The following is a 21,533-nucleotide window of genomic DNA, read 5'->3' as shown; positions in this document are numbered from 1 at the left end:
TCAGAGAGAACCCAAATCAATTTGAGACACAGTCCCAACTGTATGCCCCCTCCCTTCTTTATTTAGTTTCAGTCAAAACTGTTCTGGGTTGGATTCTATTCTCCTCATTTGCCTTTATTCTGAGATTTCTTGGCCAGAAGAACTGGCATTGGTCCTGCAGGCTGATAGTCGATATATCAAGGAGGAAAGGCATCCCCCAGTGGAGATGTTTCTGGGGATTCTTCATCATTTAACATTCTTTCCCCACAGATTATCTACCTAATTTTCCCTGACCACATCTAATCAAAAACTGGTTCACTGTCTTCTGTTACTGTGTCTTGACTCTACAATATCCCCACAACATATAAGTGTTTTAGTTTTACCCACCCTCCCCAGCATTGGGGTATTAACATTTTAATTTTTTAAAATTGAACAGATTGCTTTACTCTTTATAGCATTTAGAGATGATGGTTCCTTGTTCCACTCAGCAGGGTTTATACAGTAAAAGTTGTTTACTTTCAGATTTTGAAATGACAAAGAATTAACCTTGATATTGACAGTTGGTTCTGTCAGAAACTCTGTGGTGATAGTATTATATAAATTGAGTAGCTGATTGTTAGTTTCTCTCCTGTCTTAATAATAACTGAAAGGAAATCTTGTTCATGTGCCTTTGTGTTTTTAAAAAGTCTTTTATATGAATACAAATTCATAACTACCCTTTGGGAACCTTTCCTTAAATAGATTTGTATAAACTTTCCACTGTTCAGGCCTGGGAGCTGATTATAGCTTTCTAATTTCTTATATTCATTGGACATCATGTTTCCTGATTTTTCTAAAGAAGCATTGAAATGTTTGTTTTACAGTGCAAAACATCAGACGGAGTGGTGTAATGCAGGAATTGTGGGATTTAGATCCATTGACATTGAACATAAGCTCTCTGTATCACATCAGTCTTGTGTTCAGATACACAGTACATTCGACAAACAGCTGTCCTGCCTTTGCTGGTATGGACAGTGTCCTTCGTGAGGTGGTGCAGAGCGGGCCCTCCGAGACTCTAGTCCCAACCTGTGCGTGCTCAGGGTAACTGTGGAGACCAGCTAAGGCATCTCATTCGTGTAGATACTAAGGGGGAGTTATGCTAAGAAAACTAACAAAGTGTGGAGGTTTAGGTCCCCATTTTCAGGTTAGCTGTGCTGTGTCTGCTTTTTGTTTTTCTGAGTTCTTTAAGGCTACCTCTTTTCTCTCAAAGAGTAGCCCCAGTCTCTAAGTGTACAGAAAAATGCAAAATGTTATCATCCAAACCTGACCTTAGTGGACCTTAAAAGAACTAATGATGGTGTGAAGGGAGTTACAACCACTTGTGCCAGACTCGGTTCCTGAAATGCAACCTTCCTGGAAAGGGACGTGTATTCGAGAGGGTTTCAAACAGCCTGAGAGGATGCTTTCTGCCTTTATTGTGAAGTCTTAATATATCATGTTTCCATGTAAGCAGAATCCAAAATTAGTCTGTTAAATGACCACAAGAATGATTGTTATTCATGGATTGTTTATTTTTAAGTTTTCATAGAGACATATTAAAACAGAAGTATTCACTGTTTATTATAAATAGTCAAATTTATTGCTTGAAATTTTAGGTGGTGGCAGCTTGTTTAGGAATTCCAGGAAGATGCCCTAGGGTATTTATAGAATTAATACTGAAGGAGAGGTGAACTCTTGGCTCAGCTGTTCCATAGCTACATAGTGTGTGGCCGTGTCAGGTCACTAACTCTCCTTAGGCTTCTGTTCCCTTGTCTATAAAACAAAGGAGGCAGGTAGATGGTCTGCAAAGCCCCTTCTAACGCTCGTATTCTTTGACTTTAATTCTACGAATACAATTCTAAAACATGAGGATGATACATAGTTTGGCATTTTTACCTTCCTCAGGATCCTGTTCCCAGTGGATTTTCTGCAGGAGAAGTTTTGATTCCATTAGCTGATGAATATGATCCCATGTTTCCTAATGATTATGAGAAAGTAGTGAAGCGCCAAAGAGAGGAACGACAGAGACAGCGGGAGCTGGAGAGACAAAAAGAAATAGAAGAGAGAGAAAAGTAAGGCTCTGTTTGGATTCAAGGATATTTTCATTTGAAATAGTCATTGTGATATTAACGAATGAACCTTGGTGCTGTCTGTAAGGCTGAAGTTAGTTTTCATGGTTGATCTAAGCAGTCATCAGAAGGAATCAATCTGTTTTTAAGATTTTGTACAGGCATACCTCATTTTATTGTGCTTTGCAGATGCAGAATTTTTTTTACAAACTAAAAGTTTGTGGTGGGGCGCCTGGTGGCTCAGTTGGTTGAGCGTCCGACTCTTGCTTTCCGCCCAGGTCATGATCTCAGGGTCCTGAGATGGAGCCCTACCTCAGGTCCATGCCCAGCGCGGAGTCTGCTTGAGAGTCTCTTTCTCTCCTTCCCTCCTCCCCCCAAATAAATAAATCTTTAAAAACAAAGATCATGGCAGCTCTGTATGGAGCAAGTCTATCAGCACCATTTTTTCTTTTTTTCTTTTTTTTTTTTAAGATTATTTGAGAGGGAGAGTGCGTGCGCAAGTGGGAGGAGGGGCAGAGGGAGAGGATCCTCAAGCAGAGTCCATGTTGAGTGTGTAGCCTGACACGGCTCCATCTCATGACCCTGAGATCACAACCTGAGCTGAAAGCAAGAGTTGGATGCTCTGCCGACTGAGCCACCCAGGTGTCCCTCAGTGCCATTTTTCTAACAGCATTTGCTCTCCTCATGTCTCTGTATTACTTGGTAATTCTCCCAGTATTTCAAACTTTTTCATTATTATATTTGTTTTGGTGATTTATCATCAGTGATTATGACTTGCTGAAAGCTCAGGATGGTTAGAATTTTTTAGCAGTATTTTTAAGGTATATACATTGGTTTTTTTTTAAGGCATAGTGCTATTATTACATACTTAATAGACTACAGTGTAGTGTAAACATATCTTTTCTATGCACTGGGAAACCAGAAACTCCATTTGATTCTCTTTATTGCAATATTTGCTTTACTGTGGTGGTCTGGCACCAAACCAGCAATATCTCTGAGGTGTGCCTATGGTTATGTTCCAGCATGAAAACAAATGCTAGGAGAAGATTTCATGTCTAGATGCAGAAGACTTGAAGTCTACATTTTGGGTGAATTGTTAGAAAAGAAACATAAAAATCTGAAGTTGAATAATCGGTTTTTTCCTATTCTTCTAGAATCGTAACTATTTAAAATACTTAAAATGTTATGGGTGCCTGGCTGGCTCTTGGTCTCAGGGTCGTGAGTTCAAGCCCCATGTTGGGCAGTAGAGCTTACTTTAAAAAATAAAATAAAATACTTGCAATGTTTAACTAATTTTGAGCCAAATGGAATTTTGAAAAGCTTATATACATCTTTTATTTATATTTTTTTAAATTTTTTTTATTGTTACGTTAATCCCCATACATTACATCATTAGTTTTAGATGTAGTGTTCCATGATTCATTGTTTGTGCATAACACCCAGTGCTCCATGCAGAACGTGCCCTCCTCAATACCCATCACCAGGCTAACCCATCCTCCCACACCCCTCCCCTCTAGAACCCTCAGTTTGTTTTTCAGAGTCCATTGTCTCTCATGGTTCGTCTACCCCTTATTTATGTTTTTTAAAGGTATGGGTGAAAAGGTTTTATTTGTATTTCTTATTTTGAAAATACTGAATGTTAATTATTCAGTAGTTATATAAAATATTATATAACTTCTCATTATTTATTGAATCATTTCATGAAGTGAAAGCACATTCTAGAGACTCAAAATTATTAAAGTATTATCTATGTTGATATGCTTTAAAATTGAAAAAGGTAAACATCAAGGAAACTTTTTTCTTGCTACTTATATTCATGTGCCTGTTAAATTTGTTCAATTTATCTTTTGGATTTTTCTCACTTAATTTTGCTACTTTAGTCTTAAACCAGTTATTTGCTCATGTGCCCCCCTCCCACCCTCCACCCCCCAATTAATAGTTTAGTGGGAAAGAGAGGGTTTGAATATTTTCTAGCCAAGAGCAAGTCAAGGTAACATCCTTGGGTTCATATCTCTCAATTGGTTCGTCTGTAATGAATATTTGGTTCCAGGAGGCGTAAGGACAGACATGAAGCTAGTGGGTTTTCGAGGCGACCAGATCCAGATTCTGATGAAGATGAAGATTACGAGCGAGAGAGGCGGAAAAGAAGTAAGGCGTGGAACATAAATGTCACATTTCAAACATGGTGACATTCTCCTGTTTGCTTTTCATGTTCAACTTGATAAATAGTTCAGTTGACGTTGATTTGGGTAATTTTCTGTCTGGAATCCCGGCAATCCATGTTTGCGTAACAGTTTTAACCTATATCCTGTTTTCACGTGTATTCTCTTATGAGCTTCGCGATCACTTTCTCACATGTGTTGCTTGGAGACCTTGGGGATACCTTAGGTACCTACTACCACAGTTTCCTTACCCACAGGACCATCACATTGACCTCTTCCCTGTAGCCTGCTGCGTATCTGTTCAGCACCGACCAGAGAGTCAAGGCACTCGTTTCCACAGCGTTTGCCACTAACATGCATGAATTTGAGGAAATCTCTTAGTTTCCCGGGACGTTGGTTTCTTTCAGGGTCTATGGAGAGCAGGGAGACAAGAATTTGAGCCAGGTACTTCATAAGGCCCCTTCATCTCTAAAATTTCACAGGCAGAATTGTACTTCTGTTAGAGCTGACTTCTTTGTGATCTCTAGATGGCTAAGTAGTGTTCATTTTTGAGAGAATGGAATGCTTCTTACATTAGCTTCATTGTGTATTAATTGCTGGGATTTCCTTGGCTTAGTTGACCAGTTTGGTTGACAGGTTGAGATTTATTTAAGTGAGAAATTTAAATCTTCTGTTTGTCTACTGGATACCAGCTACTGTTCTAATAAGCACTTTCATAGATTATCTACTTTACATCACACAACTCAGAGTAGGAGCTATGATTATCCCCATTTTAAAGGTGAGAAATCTGAGGCACAGAGGGAATAAGATACAGATACAGATACAGATCCACGGTCCAGCTTATCCAAGATCTTCATATGCCCAAAAACCTATGTCGTCATCTTTAACATGAGACCTAAGAATCATGTTACCATAAAGGTGCAGTATATTTCCACATACATGAACTCAGTTGTATGACTAGCAGTTTGGCAAGCCTGGTCTTCCCCAGTGTACAGCCAAAGCTGCTTTAGGGTTTAATTTAAAATTTAAAATACTAATTGATTTGGAAAGGAACAAGTCTGTAATAATTTAGAATTCTTAATCTTTCAGTGCAGATATGAATTAAATGTATTTATAGGATGCTTAATAATGGCAACAACAAAAAGCCAAGTTCACAGATACAGAGAGAACAGATTGGCAGTTGCTAGAGATGGGGGTGGGAGGTGGGCAAAATGGGTAAAGGGGATGAAAAGGTACAAAACTTCAGTTATAAAATAAATCATGAGGTTGTAGCGTACAACATAGTTGTAGTTAATAAAACTATATTGCGTATTCCAGAGTTGTTAAGAGAGTAGATCTTCAAAGTCCTCATTATAAGAAAAATTTGTAACTGTGTATGATAGATGTTAACTAGACTTACTGTGGTGATCACAATATACACAAATAGCAAATCACTATGTTGTACACCTGAAACGAATATGTCATATGTCAGTTATACCTCAATTAAAAAAAAAAAATACATGCTGAGCACTGTTAGGTGCTACGTTGTCTTTCTAACGGGGAGGAGAGTTAACATTTGAGTGTGCTCTGTATGTCAGGCATTATGTTAAACATCCCATATCTATCTTACTACTTAACAAATGTTAATTGACTTGTTTTAGAATCCAGTGCATAGGTTGAATATTTGTCTTACCTTTCCAGCTTACACATTGGCTGCCCTTTGGATAAGGAGCTGTGCTTTCTATGTTAAGGACATTGTTTTTTTTAATGTTAACAAGAGCCATACAATCTAGTATTAGGAAAACAATGGCATTATATCCATTCTGCACGCTGCTGTTAACAGATCGATGTTCATATTTTAACCAGATTAGTAGCAGATTTCCAGTAATCACCTGAATTCTTTATACTGAACTCAGAGCTGATTTTTTTCAGAATCAGTCAATAATCATCTAGGTCTTAGTGACCAGGTTAAAAAAAAAGGAATGATAATAGGTATTTCAGGAGAAATGTAAGTTTTATTCAGGTTCGTATTTCTCCGTAAGTACGTTGTCTAGTCCGGCCGTGTTCATCGTGATGCACGTACAGCGGCTTTAGAGGAGTCACTTTTGTGAAACCTTACGTATGCTGGTGCAACGTGGTCTGTAATCTGTTTGGTTTTTTTTAAATTTACATTTTATTGTTTTGATTGTTTCATTGGCAATTAAGTTGTAATACATGTGTTAGGGTTTGTGTCTAATGAAAAATTCCTTATGTCCTCCATGCTGTTCTCCCTCGGGTTGCTGGGTAGCAAGTGGGGTCTGTTTTGGTTGGTTGTGTCGTCATGGCCCAGGAAACAGGAGCAGGAATGATGACAGCGCAGGGGCCAGAAGTACCCACATTTCCAGATAGGCGTTTAGGTCCAGGGGTTACACCCTGGAAAGGAGTGTGCAGATAGTGGGCGCGAGCGTTGGTGCCGTGGGCAGCTGGGTTTTATCCTGTCCCTGCCCGTTGACTCCTCTGATCCTCTTCTCTTCTGAAAGATGGAAGGCAGTAAGACCTCCTTCTGAGGTTTATTGAACCTGAATTGAGATAACACATATGAAAACTCCTCACAGGCAACAGACTCTCAGGAGAGTTATGTTACTGCCTCCTAAGTAACTGCTCGCTCTCTGGGCTGTGTCCTTTCACCTTGCAGTTCGCTCATTAACTGCATTCTGGGGCTCTTGGCTGCCTGCTATGAAAAAGATATTTTGTCTGCCTCTGTTTTGCCCATTTTCTGTGTTTTTAATCCTAGACTCAGATGAATTCGTAAGTGTTAGCAGGAGGGATGAGGTAGCGGGTATTTTCCTGCCCCCTCCCTGGGCGAAGGGGTGCAGTATAGCACGGGGCGCCGGGTGTCCTCTCCGCTAATGGCGCATTCATTCCTGTCTTGCAGGTATGGGCGGAGCTGCCATCGCGCCACCCACTTCTCTTGTAGAGAAAGACAAAGAGTGTACGTATCTGTTTCTTGTCCTTTTTTCTTCTGACCCACATCTTGGGCCCGGGCAGGGGAAGTCTTGGCTTGAATCAGCCAGCTGTGCTGAATGTAAAGGGTCATGGCCTGAAAACCCAGCCTCTGGCTCCCCCACTGAGGCCAAGTGGGAGACCGCCCTTCACTCCTCTGCTTTAGAAGTTTTCACGCCAGGCTGAGGCTTGGATTTCATATAGCGATATGCTTTTCTTTTCAGTAATTTGTTTTATTTTCTCTGACATTTCATAGTTGGAGTTAGGTTAGAACAAATGTTGCTCAGTTTACGGTTTTCATACTCTGTGGTTTAGAGGCTGTTAAATTCATGACCTTCCACAAGGTGGCAGTGCCTTCCTTAATTAGATTTTTCTGCAATTAGTTTCTATTTCCTTACATACGTTGTGTATCTTTACTTAGATTGCCAAAACATGCTCACCCACTGTTTCTTCTCCCAGTGGTCTATTCTAGAATATTTGGGTTGGAATTAGACTTTGATACAGCATCTAGATCGTTTTTGTATCTGCTGCGTTGGACCACACCTAAACTGTCCTAAGAAAATATAATCATCCTAGTGCTTTTTAATACCTGTTACCCAATTTATGTTATCTTTTTAAAGAAGATAATTCAAAAGATATTGTTAAATACCTTTTATGTGAAAACACCTGACAAACCATAAGCCCCAACTGAAAGAAGTCTCTGGGAGTGGGGCCCAAGCATCTAGATCTTTTTAAAGCTTCCCTGTTCACTGTTCTGGTACATGGTCCCTAATCTCAGAGACCTTTATTGTTTGCTAGGCTAACGAGGTAGTAAGATTAGAATCTTAAGACGGGTACACAAAGTGCTGTGGGCATCAAAAGAGAGTTGGACCTACTTGGAACATAGAGAACGTTTAAAGTTTTAGACACAGATTGTCATTTAAGAGCACTTTAAAGGGTAAATAACATTTCAGTAAGATGTAAAAAAAAAGACATTCGAGGAGATAAAAACAGGAGTAGCAAAGCAGGAAACAGGAAAATAGCGTTCTACCTCTGATTTTTCAAAATGTCATGTAGTGGCTGTAAGATTGATTTGTTTTTTTCTTACTCCTTGTAGGTACTGATCTGTGTAAATATAGTTCAGAATTCTTTTGTAGTACTTTGGTAAACCTGTTTTATTTTTATCCAATAGTACCCAGAGATTTCCCTTACGAAGAGGATTCAAGACCTCGCTCCCAGTCTTCCAAAGCTGCTATCCCTCCCCCAGTATACGAAGAACAAGACAGACCCAGATCTCCGACTGGACCTGGCAACTCCTTCCTTGCCAACATGGGGTAATGGTTCTGAGTGCTCTCATCTCAGCAAGTGTAAGAAGAACGAGACTCGGTGTGGAGTGTTGCCAGCCTTGTCAGTCGATGTAGCTTTTGTTGGGGAATGAGGGCACTCTCGGGTTTATGGGGAGACACTTGGTGTGTTCAGTCACACAGCGTCCTTCTTAAGAATCAGTGCTTGAGTCATGTGGAGGGTGTTCCAGCCTGACACTGCTAGGTTTTCTACCAAACAAAAAGCCTTCTCATGTAAGTTTTGAATGATTTAGATACTGAACGTTATAGTCTACAGGTAGGAACAGTTTCTGATAATTATTTACATTGATTTTCATAACATTTGCAAACAAAATAGCTCATGTGAATTAGAGCTGACATATGCTACGTCCAAAGGGTGAATGACATTTTTTTCTTGATAAAATGAGCCATTTGCTTTAAAGTCATGGTTCTGCACTTTGGCTTTAAAACACGTAGTCATTCTGACTACAGTTAGAAATTTGTTTGCCAGCATATAAAATTCAGTTTTAATGTTGACTTTCAGGTGGGGCTTGTGGATTTGTGTGGGTTTTTGGTTTTTTTTTTTTGACCCCCACTGGATTCGGCCTGCGTTTTGGTTTAAAGAATGTTTTACAGTGTTGACAGTGTGTCTCCTCCTATGAGGAGCTATCCAGTGAGGCGACGTTACACTAGGCCTACACTCTGCCTGTGACCCTGCTGTGCCCTCCCCTGTGCGCATGTGCTTTGATTCTGAGAAGCCTTGTTGGGGGCACATGGCTGGGCTTCACTCCTGCAAGAGGGTATTCAGTGTCTGGCCTTGTTGGTATCCCTCTGCTTGATCTGTGCGGCTTTCTGTGGTGTAATTGCTGGCTAGTAAATTACTTGAAGAGGAATACAATTTAAAATGCAGCTCCTCGGTCACAGTAGTCTCCTCTCTGGTGCCAGAAACCACACAAGCAGCGTAGATAGAGAACACGTCCGCTCTTGCCCTGGACTGTGTGCTGGAGTGTGGACAGACATGAAGCTGTTTTTTGTTCTGCTGAATTCCCTTGGGAACAGGGATTAAATGTTCGCCGTATACCGCAGGAAGGTAGAGGGTGGCGTAGCTCAGCCATCTTCAGAGCTCTCTGCTCTAGGTCGACTTGTTCAAATGGAATTTTTAAGGAAATTACATACGGAAAATGACGTAGTTGCACTGTTACTTGAAGCAGCGTTTTATGATTCAAGCCCTAAACAGCAGTGGTTGCTGGGGGGCCCCTTAGAGACCCGTGAGGCACCTCCAAGCGCAGTGTGAACGCTGAGTCCTAAGGAAAGAGCTATGGGCTAGGAATCAAGAGTTGGAGGTTCCAGTTAGACTTGACCCTTAGTACCTACAAAAGAATTTCTGAATTGGGTGTCTTGCTTTGCTCCTAGTCAGCCTTAAGCTGGTCAGCTAATCTGGGCCTCAGAAGATTTGCCCGTCTGTTAAATGGATGATCTCTAAGAGTTTTCGTTTATAAAGACTGTCATTGGAAACTCTGCTATACTATTTAGAAAAATGTGGTGGTCTTCATAATGTGAAATGTATGCTTGCTGTTTGACAGGCACACTCAGAAATGAACCGTGGTCATAAACTGTATAGCGGTGCACACAAGACCTCTAGTGTTTTCGAACAGGGGTACTGGGAGAATTTTGTAGGAAACAGATATTTCCCTTGCCTCAAAGATAATCTTGGGATGTCCAGGATTTCAGCATTAGCCTTTTCCATTTTTTTCATCCTGAACATCCCCACAGCTTCTAGCAAATGGCCTGTTGGTATTATATGTGACCACATCGAAGCCCATGTGGGATTTACACTTTCTCTTTTTAGAAGGCGATTGCTGTGATATAAAATTGGCTTATGCTGTAGCTGGGGACTTCAAGTCCAAGAGCTCCTTCTCTTTTCCTTCCTTCCAGTGGCACAGTAGCACATAAAATCATGCAGAAGTACGGCTTCCGGGAAGGCCAGGGTCTGGGGAAGCACGAGCAGGGGCTGAGCACAGCACTGTCTGTGGAGAAGACAAGCAAGCGAGGAGGCAAGATCATTGTGGGCGATGCCACAGAGAAAGGTGGGTCTCCTCCACAAGCAGACCTTCCAGGGTGGGAGCAGGGGGAGGTGTGGTCCAGCGTGAGAGGACCGGCCCTCTTTGCAGTAGAACAAGAACTTGGAATTATGATGCATTCCAGTTCTGTGTTGTAGACACAGAGACTCCAGAGGCGCATCTATTTGTTTAGAACGGATCTAGAGATAGGAAGGTTCATGGGAGAAAAGACGAGAGACTGGCAGAAAATAAACAGCACTCAGAGAAGTGATTTCATGCCTGTTTCTCCTAGGCAAAGACCTTGCTAAATTGGTGAAGTTGTAGTTAGGTTTTTAGAGCATGAAAGACAGAGCCACATATAATATGTCCGTGATTGTGTCAGTGTATTTCCATCCTGTAAGAGTTCTTTACTTTTTTCTTTTTCCTGCCCTTTCATTTTAAGAGTGATTTCTCATTTTCTTACAGATTGATTGCTCTGTGAGATCTAATGTTATTTCACAGTCTGTTTGATAGATGATGCCTGCTTGGTGTTTTATTTTCATGTGATTATTCTGTGCTGAGGGCATATTAGAATGAGACAAACATAGCTTCACATTTAAGCAGAATTGAGTTTATTTTGAATATCTTAGTTTAGCTCCCTTTCCTAAAGAAAGAAGAAAACTTTGCTGGCAGCCCTGTCAATACGTAGCCTGAGGAAGCAGCTGGTCAGGCTGACAGGCTAAAACCCCAAATCAGCAGTCGCCCTGATTTGGGGGGTATGTGAAGTTAGTCAGCCAGTGGCTGGCTAATTCACTGCTTATTACGTTAGGCTAGTGACCTTTGGCCACACTGCATGTGGCAGTACTCTGACCTGTAAGGTTTGTGGTCTGTGCTCTGTCAACTCTGTGAACTGAGGAGGTGAATGAAGCAAAAATCGCAGGTAATTAGAGAAGCTAAAAACTTGTAGAAATGATGGTAAAAACCTATACCAAAGCAGGGCAGATATTTTCATCACAGATAAGGCTACATTTTTGCTCAGAGACTGCTTGCATAAATGCTTATAGATGACTCTAAGGACATAAATAGTGAGAAGTACTCTGGAAATTAAATTAGTCGTTGTAACTCGGACTCAGTGTTCTAACACGCCTACCTTTAAATGTTTTGCTACAGATGCATCCAAGAAGTCAGATTCAAATCCATTAACTGAAATACTTAAGTGTCCTACCAAAGTGGTCCTCCTAAGGGTAAGAAGCAGAATTGAAGAAACCGGGTTGTCCTACCTTGAGTTTTGCGTGTCAGTCCTCCCTGAGCTATCTTTGCATGCTTTTAACACTACTGCTAATGGTAACAGTTAAAACGGAAAATAATTTTCTTTGCAAATGATCTTTCTGGATAGACTCCATCTAAGATTGATGTTTTAGATTGTTTTTCACTAATGTTTATTTGCTAAATATAATATTTAAGACCACAGTGAGTAACTGCTTTAAAATATTTGAAATCAGTACAAGTTCAGCTTAGTTTAGGTATTTTGGTGCTTACGTAGATGCTCTTGTGACACTCTATGAAGCTTAATGTATGTGTGTGTTTGTGTTTTTATGTTTAGTGTTTCTCAAAAGATTTATTGATTTCACCTGTTATTTTACAACATCAATGCATTCATGCACTTACGCTCATTATTCACACCTGAAACGCTTATTTTTCCCTCGAGCAGTAGGTAAGCCATGTTTAACTTGGGCATCTGTCCGTGTAGGACACTCTTTTTCAACTTACACTTGAAGTAGAACATAAGCTCAAAAAATTATTTTTCAGTTAGATGAGTAAACGGAATAAGAGTGTACATCTGTTCTCTATTACGTGTCGTGAGGTCATAATTTGCTTTCATTCAACATGTTAAAAACCATAAATACATATTTTTATTTTGTTAAGAAATACCAACTCTTGGGTACTATAAGGATGAAAATTTTCATTGTGTCGTTTGGGATTGAGAACATTTGCCATCATGAAAGAAATTTATTCATCTCGTTTATATATTTGTAAATTATACTTGAACTTCTTTATTTTTTTTCGTAGAACATGGTTGGTGCAGGAGAGGTAGATGAAGACTTGGAAGCAGAAACCAAGGAAGAGTGTGAAAAATATGGCAAAGTTGGAAAATGTGTGATATTTGAAGTAAGAGGGTTTTCTTTTGATGTTTGTAACCCAAGTTGTAACTGACAGATTACCAAACATTTTCTGCAAGTAGAGACAAGGTGTGCTCTGAGTGTGTTGTTACCACCAAAGGTGACAGATGTTACTTAGTCACACTTCTCTTACTTGGTTATAACAATTTTAAACATAAAGACAAGAAGAACTTCAAATTTTATTTGGTGGAGGAATAAAATGTTTCATTTTATGATTGACGTTTAGTTTGGTGATTCAAGACTCACTGTCATATGTTCAGTAGTTCAGTTAGTTGGACATGCCTTTGGTTTCTTTCATTTGGCAAGTGTATATTTAGTGCCTCCCACATACATTTGGGAGACAGGAAACGTGGTCTGTGCTCTCAGTGATATGTTAAGTTGAAGAAACAACAAAACAAGCACATGTAAAAATAGGGAATGTGCAGTTGCTAGACTCTGTAGTAGTCACTATAAATACAGGAGTCAAAAAAGGATTTGATCACAAAAAATAGAGCAAGCTTTGTGAACAATATCAGATGTGGGCTGAACTTGAAATGCATGGGTAGGATTTGGATAGGAGGAAAAGGTATCCTGATGGGGTCACAGCTTCTGGGAGACTAAGGAGGGCTACCGAGTGGAATGGTTGGGTGTGCTGGGAATCAACGGGGGCGGGGGGGGCGGGGCCATGTTATGCAGGGCTTGAAGAGCCCAACAGGAATTTCAGTGAATGTGAGAGGCAGTTAGAACACAGATCTCTTCATCTTAAATTTCTGATCCCACTACTGCTTCTCTTCTATTCCATGTTCTGTTTGTTGACCACATAATGATTTGTTTAGGTGTCGGCTGCCATAGGACTTCTTCAGGGTCAAAGACTGCCCAGCTTAGTTAGTTCTGTGTTGTCTGCACCTAACATGGTGCCTCTCATAAACAGACATTCAAAAAAAAAACCCAGACGTTAACAGATTTTGATGACAAACAAATCATACTTATTTCCTTAGTATTTGACTTGTCTGTATATGATAATCATTGCAATACTTACTCTGACAAAGATCAATTAAGGAAGAAAACATACTCATCTGTATCTCAGTTGATAACTTCACATATGACACTTTCCGTTTCTTTCCCAGATTCCTGGTGCCCCTGATGATGAAGCAGTACGAATATTTTTAGAATTTGAGAGGGTTGAATCAGCAATTAAAGGTAAGTGGTAGAGCTAAATGTAAAGAATAAAATGGAATTTGTGATCTTGATCCTTATAATTAAAACATATTCTTGTAATGCCTTACAGGATACCTGTATTAACTGATACTCTTTCTGTTTGTCTTTTAGCCGTTGTTGATCTGAATGGGAGGTATTTTGGTGGACGGGTGGTAAAAGCATGTTTCTACAATTTGGATAAGTTCAGGGTCTTGGATTTGGCGGAACAAGTCTGATTTTAAGAACTAGAGCACGAGTCATCTCCGATGATCCTTAAATGAGCTGCAGGCTGAGCAGAGAAGGAAAAGGCGTCAGCCGGCCTGGGTGGCTGCCGCATACAGAGACTCTTGGAAGGACTTCTAAGATATATGTTGATTGATCCCTTTTTTATTTTGTGGTTTTTTAAATATAGTATAAAAATCCTTTAAAAAAAAAAACAATCTGTGTGCCTCTCTGGTTGTTTCTCTTTTTTTATTACCACTTCTGAGGTGATTACATTTTTTGCTAGGATTTCATGATAATTCTCAAGTGCTTCAGTGATACAGCATTTCTTGCACTAAAAAAGCTAGAAATTTTTGGGATATGGGGTTGTATTGTTATCCTTTGCTTTTCTTTCTTTTTGATTCATTTTAATAAAACCTGCAAGTTACTAAACTGTAGCTTCATAAATTCTATAATAAAGCATCATCTTGGCCGTCTGCCGAAGGTGAAAATGTTTGCTTTCTCTAACAGAGAAGTTCTTATTGACTCCAGTCATAGAAAACTCTTTGTGACATGAGCTAAGGTTGAAGAATTGCCAACCTACCATGACTGTTTGGATAAATCATCTTTGGTGAAGTTAGACTGTGGGGTATCTGGTGGGTGTAGGGGTAGATGGGTATAAAAACCATGGATCTAGCACTTGTTTTCAGAGACTCACCTATAGTCTCTGAAATAGAAATGACATGTTGATTCTAGAATTCACAGGTACATTGTAAACGTGTGTCCAGTTATATTTTGGAAACTGTGGCTCCTTGGGGGTCATGTTTCTACTGGCAAAATTCGCAATAGTGTTAGTTCTCATATGTAATTTTTAAATTTATAAATGTTTCCACATAAGCTACTTAACCTGTACTGCCAGTTGATAGAATTCTGGAATTGTGAAAAATTGTACCGTTGAAGTGTGGTGGTATGTGTGGCTTAAAAATGTAGCAGGACCACAAAAAAAAAAAAAAAACAAAGCCAGGTGACAATACTTGGTACTGAGGTTCATTGCCAGCACAGGAAGTGTTTCCAGAATATACTGTGCCTGTGTTCTGTTCCTTGCTTGCCCACGTACTGCGTGTGACTTTCCCAGAGTGGCAGCTGGAGAGCACACACGTCTATGTTGTCTCTAGGTGATTACCACATGGAAGTGTGTTATGACCCTGTGGGGGAAGAAAGCACTCAACAGTTCTTTGCATCCATGGTTTGGAGACAAGGAATATTCTGACCCTTTTTAAAAAAGGATTTTCTCATGTTTTTATTTAACATAAATAAAAGAATAACATTTTCTCTTTTGTGGTATTATTTTACTGAGTAAAGCTGAATTAAGACTCGGTTTTTGTGATAAAGGTGCACATATTCTCTAAAATAAGTTTGGGTTAAAGAATATAAGGTAAAAGAATTACATACTTGAGTATTTTGCAGGAATAAAAATCAACAGCAGCCCTGAGACTTGAGCAGGTCTTCCTATGGACCTGACCACCTGGACCAAATACTGAATGTGGATGACACCTTGGGCTTACAAGTACCTAAACGTGTTTATGCTAAGTACAGACCTCCCTCAACTTATGATGGGATTACATGCCCATAAACCCACCGTAAGTTGAAAATCCATTTAATACACCTAACCTGCCGAACAGCCTAGCCTAGCCTGGCCCACCTTAAACATGCCCACAACACTCCCATCAGCCTCCAGGTGGGCCAAGTCCTCTCGCAGGAAGCCTGTTGGATAATCAGGTGTTGAGTGTCTTGTGTCACGTACTGAGGACGGCCCTGTGAGTGAAGAACAGAACAGTGGGATTGGCCAGCTGCCTGGATGCAGCTCACTACCCAGCATCATGAGAGCGGATCCGACCACGTGTCGCTAGCCTGGGAAAAGATCCACATCCAAGTACGGTTCCTACTGAATGTGTATCGCTTCACACCATCGTGAAGTTGAAAAACTGTTGAGAACATCTGTATTTATGACTACAGCTTAATGTTCTTAAAAGTGTAAGTTCCAAAACGCTTCTAATGCCTGTATAATTGTTGTGCTTTATAGTAACATCATTGTTTATTTGCATTCAGGTGGCTTTTTTCAGTGTTTTCATGATCCACTCAGAGAAATGCAGGTGCCTACGATTCTTGTTAGCAATGGCACAACTTCGTATCTCTCTCCCCAACCTCTCTGATTATTAATTTTGAAATTTTCCATGACTGCATTAGTCATTTAGTGTTATTGGCAGTGAATTTCTGATACTTCTAAGTTTTCTGCAAGATAGTGCTTAAGAACTTTGAAGTTAATTTCCAGTATTAACTGCAAGGTCAAAATTTCCATATAAACTAAAAAATCAATGAAGCTATGTTGTAATAATTAGGTTCAGCCTCCTAGACATTTGTCACTCCTGGTCCACCTGTGCTCAGCGAGCCCTTCCTGTGTTCAGGGAGTTGCCTGCATCCACCTCCCTCCCTAAGGTCAAGACCAGAAACTTGCTTTCCCAGCCTGTCTTGCAGCTGGGGCAGTGTCCTGGCCCTTGTTGTTCCCATTGCATGTGGCAGTCTCTGAAGAAGCCGTCCTCACCCTGGCGGGGCAGGCCCAGTGTCATGGCCTTTGGGGCAGCGGTGCCAGAGACCTTGTCGTGTTGGAGTGGCAGGGCAGGCTCTGGAGCAGTTTCGAGGTGTGGTTTGGCAGTGTTCTTGGTCTGTTTAAACCTCCAAGCATGACTGGGGCCAGTCTGGAGATTCTTCTTTCCTATCTAGTTTTTTGTTTGTTTGTTTGTTTTTGGTTTTTGTTTTTGCTTTGTAAATTCCTTTCCTTAAGCCAGAGCGTGTTCTCTCAGTTGCAGGTAAGAACAACTGACTGATAAACAAGTTGATAGCTGGAATTGCAAATGACAGATCTTAAAAGAAGGAGGAGATAGGACAGGATTAGGGAGGATTCCCTGTGCTAGGTTAGTTGGCGAAATTGGTGAACCTAGTTATTTGGTGGTAAAATATTTTGCCAGACTGTTACTGTGCTTTAGCAGTAACAGACCAGACTGGTGTGAAGGGAAATAAGAGGGAAACCACAGAGCATTAGCATGTGTTGGTCACTTCTTAGGCGGCTGTGATGTTGGTGCCAGGCTGCGTGGGTTCAAACCTTGGTTCTGCTTGCTTGCTGTGTGACCAGGTGCCTTGGCCGGAAACGGAAATGATAATCACACCTCCCTAGGATTGTTAGGAAGATTAAGTCAATCATACATGGAAAGCAGTATCTCAGAAGTGTTGAGTCAGTGCAAGCTGCAAAGTCCTGCAAAAGAACGATAAAGCTGGTCTCGATAAGGGAAGACTCCTGTGCTCGCCGCCTGCATCTCAGTTGCCCGAGAGTTCTGAGTTGGAGTCCGGCTGGTGCAGGGAAACCTCCCGTCGCTGAAGCTCCGCCGAGGGCCCCAGCAGCAGCCTTAGCCAGAGTTCACATTGCAGATTGTAGTCCTGCGAAAATGGGACTACAGGTGCTGCTTTCCCATCTGAAAGGATGGTTTTGAATTGCTCAAGACAACAGCCTTAATTACTAGGCAAGGGAGAGGGGACTGGACAGACAGATGCCCAGAGACCCGCTGCTGTAAGACAGTGCTCAGGTGAGAGCCTGTAGGTGAGCTCGTCGTCGTGTTTGCTAGGGCCTGGAACGGGCCGCTATCCACGTCCTGTCTGCCTTTGTGTGTTAGGTCCTGTGTTCAGGGCAGGTCACCTGGCTGTGTAGCTGGAGGTGTGTACCAAGTCCGGCCACATTTGGCTCTGATGGAAAAAACTGCCTTTCACTCCCGAGATTTAGACTGGAATCAGTAACTGGAAGAGACTTGGTGTCGTCTCTAGGTCAGGGGTGAATGCTCTTAAAGAGTACATATGGGAAGAACAATGAATATTTGGGGGGGGAGCCAAAGAGGTCGACTGGCAACACTGCATATCCCAGTACCTATTCCCAAACTTCTATCTTAGGCCTCTTTTTTAAAAGCTGGAAAAATGAAATTCTTAACCTGGAGCCAGGAGCAGCCATGTGACCGTTCTGGCCCGTGAGCTCTAAGTGGGAATGGAGTGTGCGTTTCGGTAGTTTTAGAAATGCTTTTTACTTTCACAGTGGAGCCATGGCAGCCATTTAGTCCAGGTGAGCAGCCAACGTGCCAAGGAGGGTGGGAGGAAAAGCTTGGTCATGTCCGTGAGGTGTCGCTTTTCAGCTTTTCTGTACAGTTGTTTCTCTTTTGCTTGAAGGTGCATTCACTTCTTGCTGATACAATCTGTTCCCAAAATGTGTGTGATATTTTTAAAAACGGGGGAAATTTTTTTTGCAGATAATTAAAAATCACCTATTAGTATAAAACCTTGCAGATTCTTCTCCGTTTGCTTTTCCTAGAAGCAGTCCCTATCTAAACCGAAAGAGTTTAGTACTTCATTTTGTTGCAAAAAGCATTTCTTTGTCGATTGCTGGGTACAGGTATTGTTTTTAGCACTGGGAATGAAGGAATGAATATGGTAGTAATCCTTTCAGAGAGTTCACAGTTTATTTCACACACACATGAGCGCGCACACACACACACAAGCAAAAACAGTGCAAGGTGAATGGTGCTGAGATAAGATACGTCACTCGACTTGAGTTCTTTGAGGTTAATGATGTCCTCTCTGGTCCCAGCATCTAGCACGTATCTGGTAAACAATAAATTGGCAGTGAATTTGCTGACTGTGAGGCCACAGATCACAGATGACTGAGCAGATCTGTTAGGAGTGGCAAAGTCTGAGACTGCAGTTAAAGAAAAGGTGACTTGTGCTGTGGGTCTTGAAGGAAGAGTCATGATTGCCCTCTGGAAAGAAAGACAAGAGGACAGCTTCCCAGACAGAACTGCAGGGGAAGGACAGAGAAGTGATGGTGCCTTGCGGCCTTCTGACCTCGAGCTAGTAATGATCTGATCCTCAGCTCGATTAGTTCTTCCTCTCCCAGTTTTCTTAAACTTTTTATTTCAGATGTACAGAATTACATGACAGTAGTACAGAGTTCCCTTGTACAACCCCTTATACCACATGAGGGTGGTACATTTATCACAATGAGCAATACTGACAGGTTATTATATTCTTTATAGGATATATATTATTATAAATTATTAATACGTAATTTATTCAGATTTCTTTAGTTTTTACCTAAAATCCTTTCTCTGTTTTAGGATCCCATTCAGGATACTATTTTCCATTTAGCTAGCCTATCTTCTTAGGCTCCTGTTGGTTGCGACAGTTTCTTAGACTTTCCTTGTTTTTGATGACTGTGACAGTTGACTACCAGTCAAGTATTTTGTAAAACAGTCATCAGTTGGGATTTATCTGATGTTTTTCTCATGGTAAGACTTGGTTAATTTGGGGGGTGGGTGGGGGGGAAAGACCACAAAAGTGTAATGCCATTTTTATTGCCTATCAAGGGTACGTACTATGAACATGACCTGTCACTATTGATGTTTACCTCGATCACCGGCATGAATTAGTGTGTCAGGTTTCCCCACTCTGAAGTTACTCTTTTCTCTCCCTTTCTGTTCTGTACTCTGGAGGAAGTTGTTATGCACAGCCCACACTTCAGGAATGGGAGGTGGGTTCCACCTCCTTGGGGTGGAGTAGCTACATAAATATTTGGAATTCTGCATGGAAGATTTGTCTATTTTTCCCCCATTTGCTTATTTATTCAGTCTTATGTCAGTATGAACTTACTGATATGTATCTTATACTTCGGGTTATAAACCAGTATTCATTTTTTGACTCAAATTGTTCCAGCTTTGGCTGTTGGAAGCTTTTTCAGTTGGTACCTGTATGCCCTTGGCCTTCGACATCCCCATCATTGTGGGGTGTTTGTTTGCTTATAGCACTTCCTGGCACTACAAGATGCTCCAGGTTCAGCTTGCTGATTTCCTGCCTGAGTCCTAGAATCAGCCATTTCTCCAACGAGCGATGGTTCCTTTTCCTGGGGAGTGGTATTAGGAACCAAGATCTGGGCATTGGGTGTGCTCATTGCTGTTGGGGTGTCATTGCTTCCAGGCCCTCTCAGCTGATAGCGCGAGGAAATATATGTGTGTAGAATAACCTGTGTATATGTGACCATCTGTGTGTATATTAAAGTAAATATGAATCCATACTGATGTCTCCAACTCTGATCCCTTGCCCCCTGGACTCCCACCTTCTGCCATCCATTTACTTGATTGCTTCAGTGCCAGTATATATTTATAGCACTTCCAGAATGTTTAATCCATATCCTCTGGGAAACAATTTTATCAACTAGAGTACAGTGCTTATGTACAGTTCAACATGTGTAGTCTTACAGACTTCACTCATTTCCAGTTACTTAGGTCAACACTTTATTCCCCACCCTGACCTTTAGTAAGGTGATTTTTTATGTTTGTAACACATTTGGATTTATCTGTCACATTCTGCATTTCACCCAGGGATCCTCCAATCTCCTAAATGAGTTTTTAAATTTTTATATATACATTAAGGTTTACTCTTTGTACTCTGAAGTCTTACAGGTCTTGACAGCGGCTTAATGTTTGGGGTTCACCATTACCGTATCACACAGAATGGTTTCACTGTCCTAAAATACATCCCTGTGCTGCACCTATTCAAATTTCTCCCCTCTCCCATGCCTGGCAACTACTCTCTTTATTGTCTCTATAGTTTAGCCTTTTCCAGAATGTCCTCTAATTGGAATCATACAGTATGTATGTATGTATGTAACCTTTTCATACTGGCTTTCTTCCCTTAACATTGTGCATTTGAGATTCATCCATTCATTCATATCTTTTTGTGGCTTGATAGCTTGGCTTTCATCAGTGACTAATATGTCATTGTCTGGATGTTTATTCCTTCCCTTATTGCGGGACATCTTGGTCATTTCCAGGTTTTGGCAGTCACGAATCGGGTGCTATCAATGTTTGTGTGAAGGTTCTTTGTGGACACAAGTGTGGACATTGTTTGGGTAAATCTCTAGGTGTGTGATTGCTGGGTTGCGTGCTAAGACTATATGGTAAGACTCTCCCATCTTTCCAAGTTCACCCCATACTGGCTACTTTTTTGAAGCATATAAACATTCTCAAATCTCTCCCTTCTGTAGGGGAAAGAAGTTAAACTCTTGCATTTTTAGCTCACTCTCTTACTCCCCAGTGCCCAGCCTCTTCTTTCATAGCCAGGCTTCTCAAAGAATCACGTGCCCTCCATGGCCACTTGCTGACTTTTGATTCCCCACCCCCTCTCAGTTCAGCCCACACTTAAGGAATGGGGCTTGTAATTGACTACAAATCAGACCTCTGCTGCCAGCAGACCTTCTCGATTGCTCTGTTAAAGATCACCTTGAGCCACTTCTAAAGGGGGTCTATGCAGTTCTCCTCATTGACCTTTTATGGCATTTGACACTTAACCACTCCCT

General features: G+C 41.0%; 1 protein-coding gene across 3 annotated transcripts in view; it reads left to right on the top strand.

Moving 5' to 3' along the window:
* RBM17 (RNA binding motif protein 17) overlaps positions 1–15,418 on the top strand; it is a 28,056-nt gene extending 12,638 nt beyond the window's left edge. For 2 of the 3 annotated variants that reach the window (XM_045874465.3, XM_064592099.1), the window contains 9 exons: positions 1,903–2,069; positions 4,117–4,214; positions 7,122–7,178; positions 8,361–8,502; positions 10,426–10,577; positions 11,700–11,773; positions 12,600–12,698; positions 13,816–13,888; positions 14,018–15,418. In XM_045874465.3, coding sequence (XP_045730421.1) covers positions 1,903–2,069; positions 4,117–4,214; positions 7,122–7,178; positions 8,361–8,502; positions 10,426–10,577; positions 11,700–11,773; positions 12,600–12,698; positions 13,816–13,888; positions 14,018–14,121 — 966 coding nt within the window. In that variant the 3' untranslated portion in view covers positions 14,122–15,418. The remainder of the gene's footprint in view (positions 1–1,902; positions 2,070–4,116; positions 4,215–7,121; positions 7,179–8,360; positions 8,503–10,425; positions 10,578–11,699; positions 11,774–12,599; positions 12,699–13,815; positions 13,889–14,017) is intronic. The other variant, XM_064592100.1, reaches the window with a different exon arrangement.
* Positions 15,419–21,533: the final 6,115 nt, after the last annotated feature.

This window comes from Mirounga angustirostris, unplaced genomic scaffold, assembly GCF_029215605.1.
Source record: "Mirounga angustirostris isolate CCGP_5_RB_7025 unplaced genomic scaffold, mMirAng1.0.hap1 SCAF_5, whole genome shotgun sequence".
Taxonomy (NCBI): Eukaryota; Metazoa; Chordata; class Mammalia; order Carnivora; family Phocidae; genus Mirounga; species Mirounga angustirostris.
The sequence above is the reverse complement of the archived record's forward strand: the minus strand, read 5'-3'. Positions and strand labels throughout refer to the sequence as shown.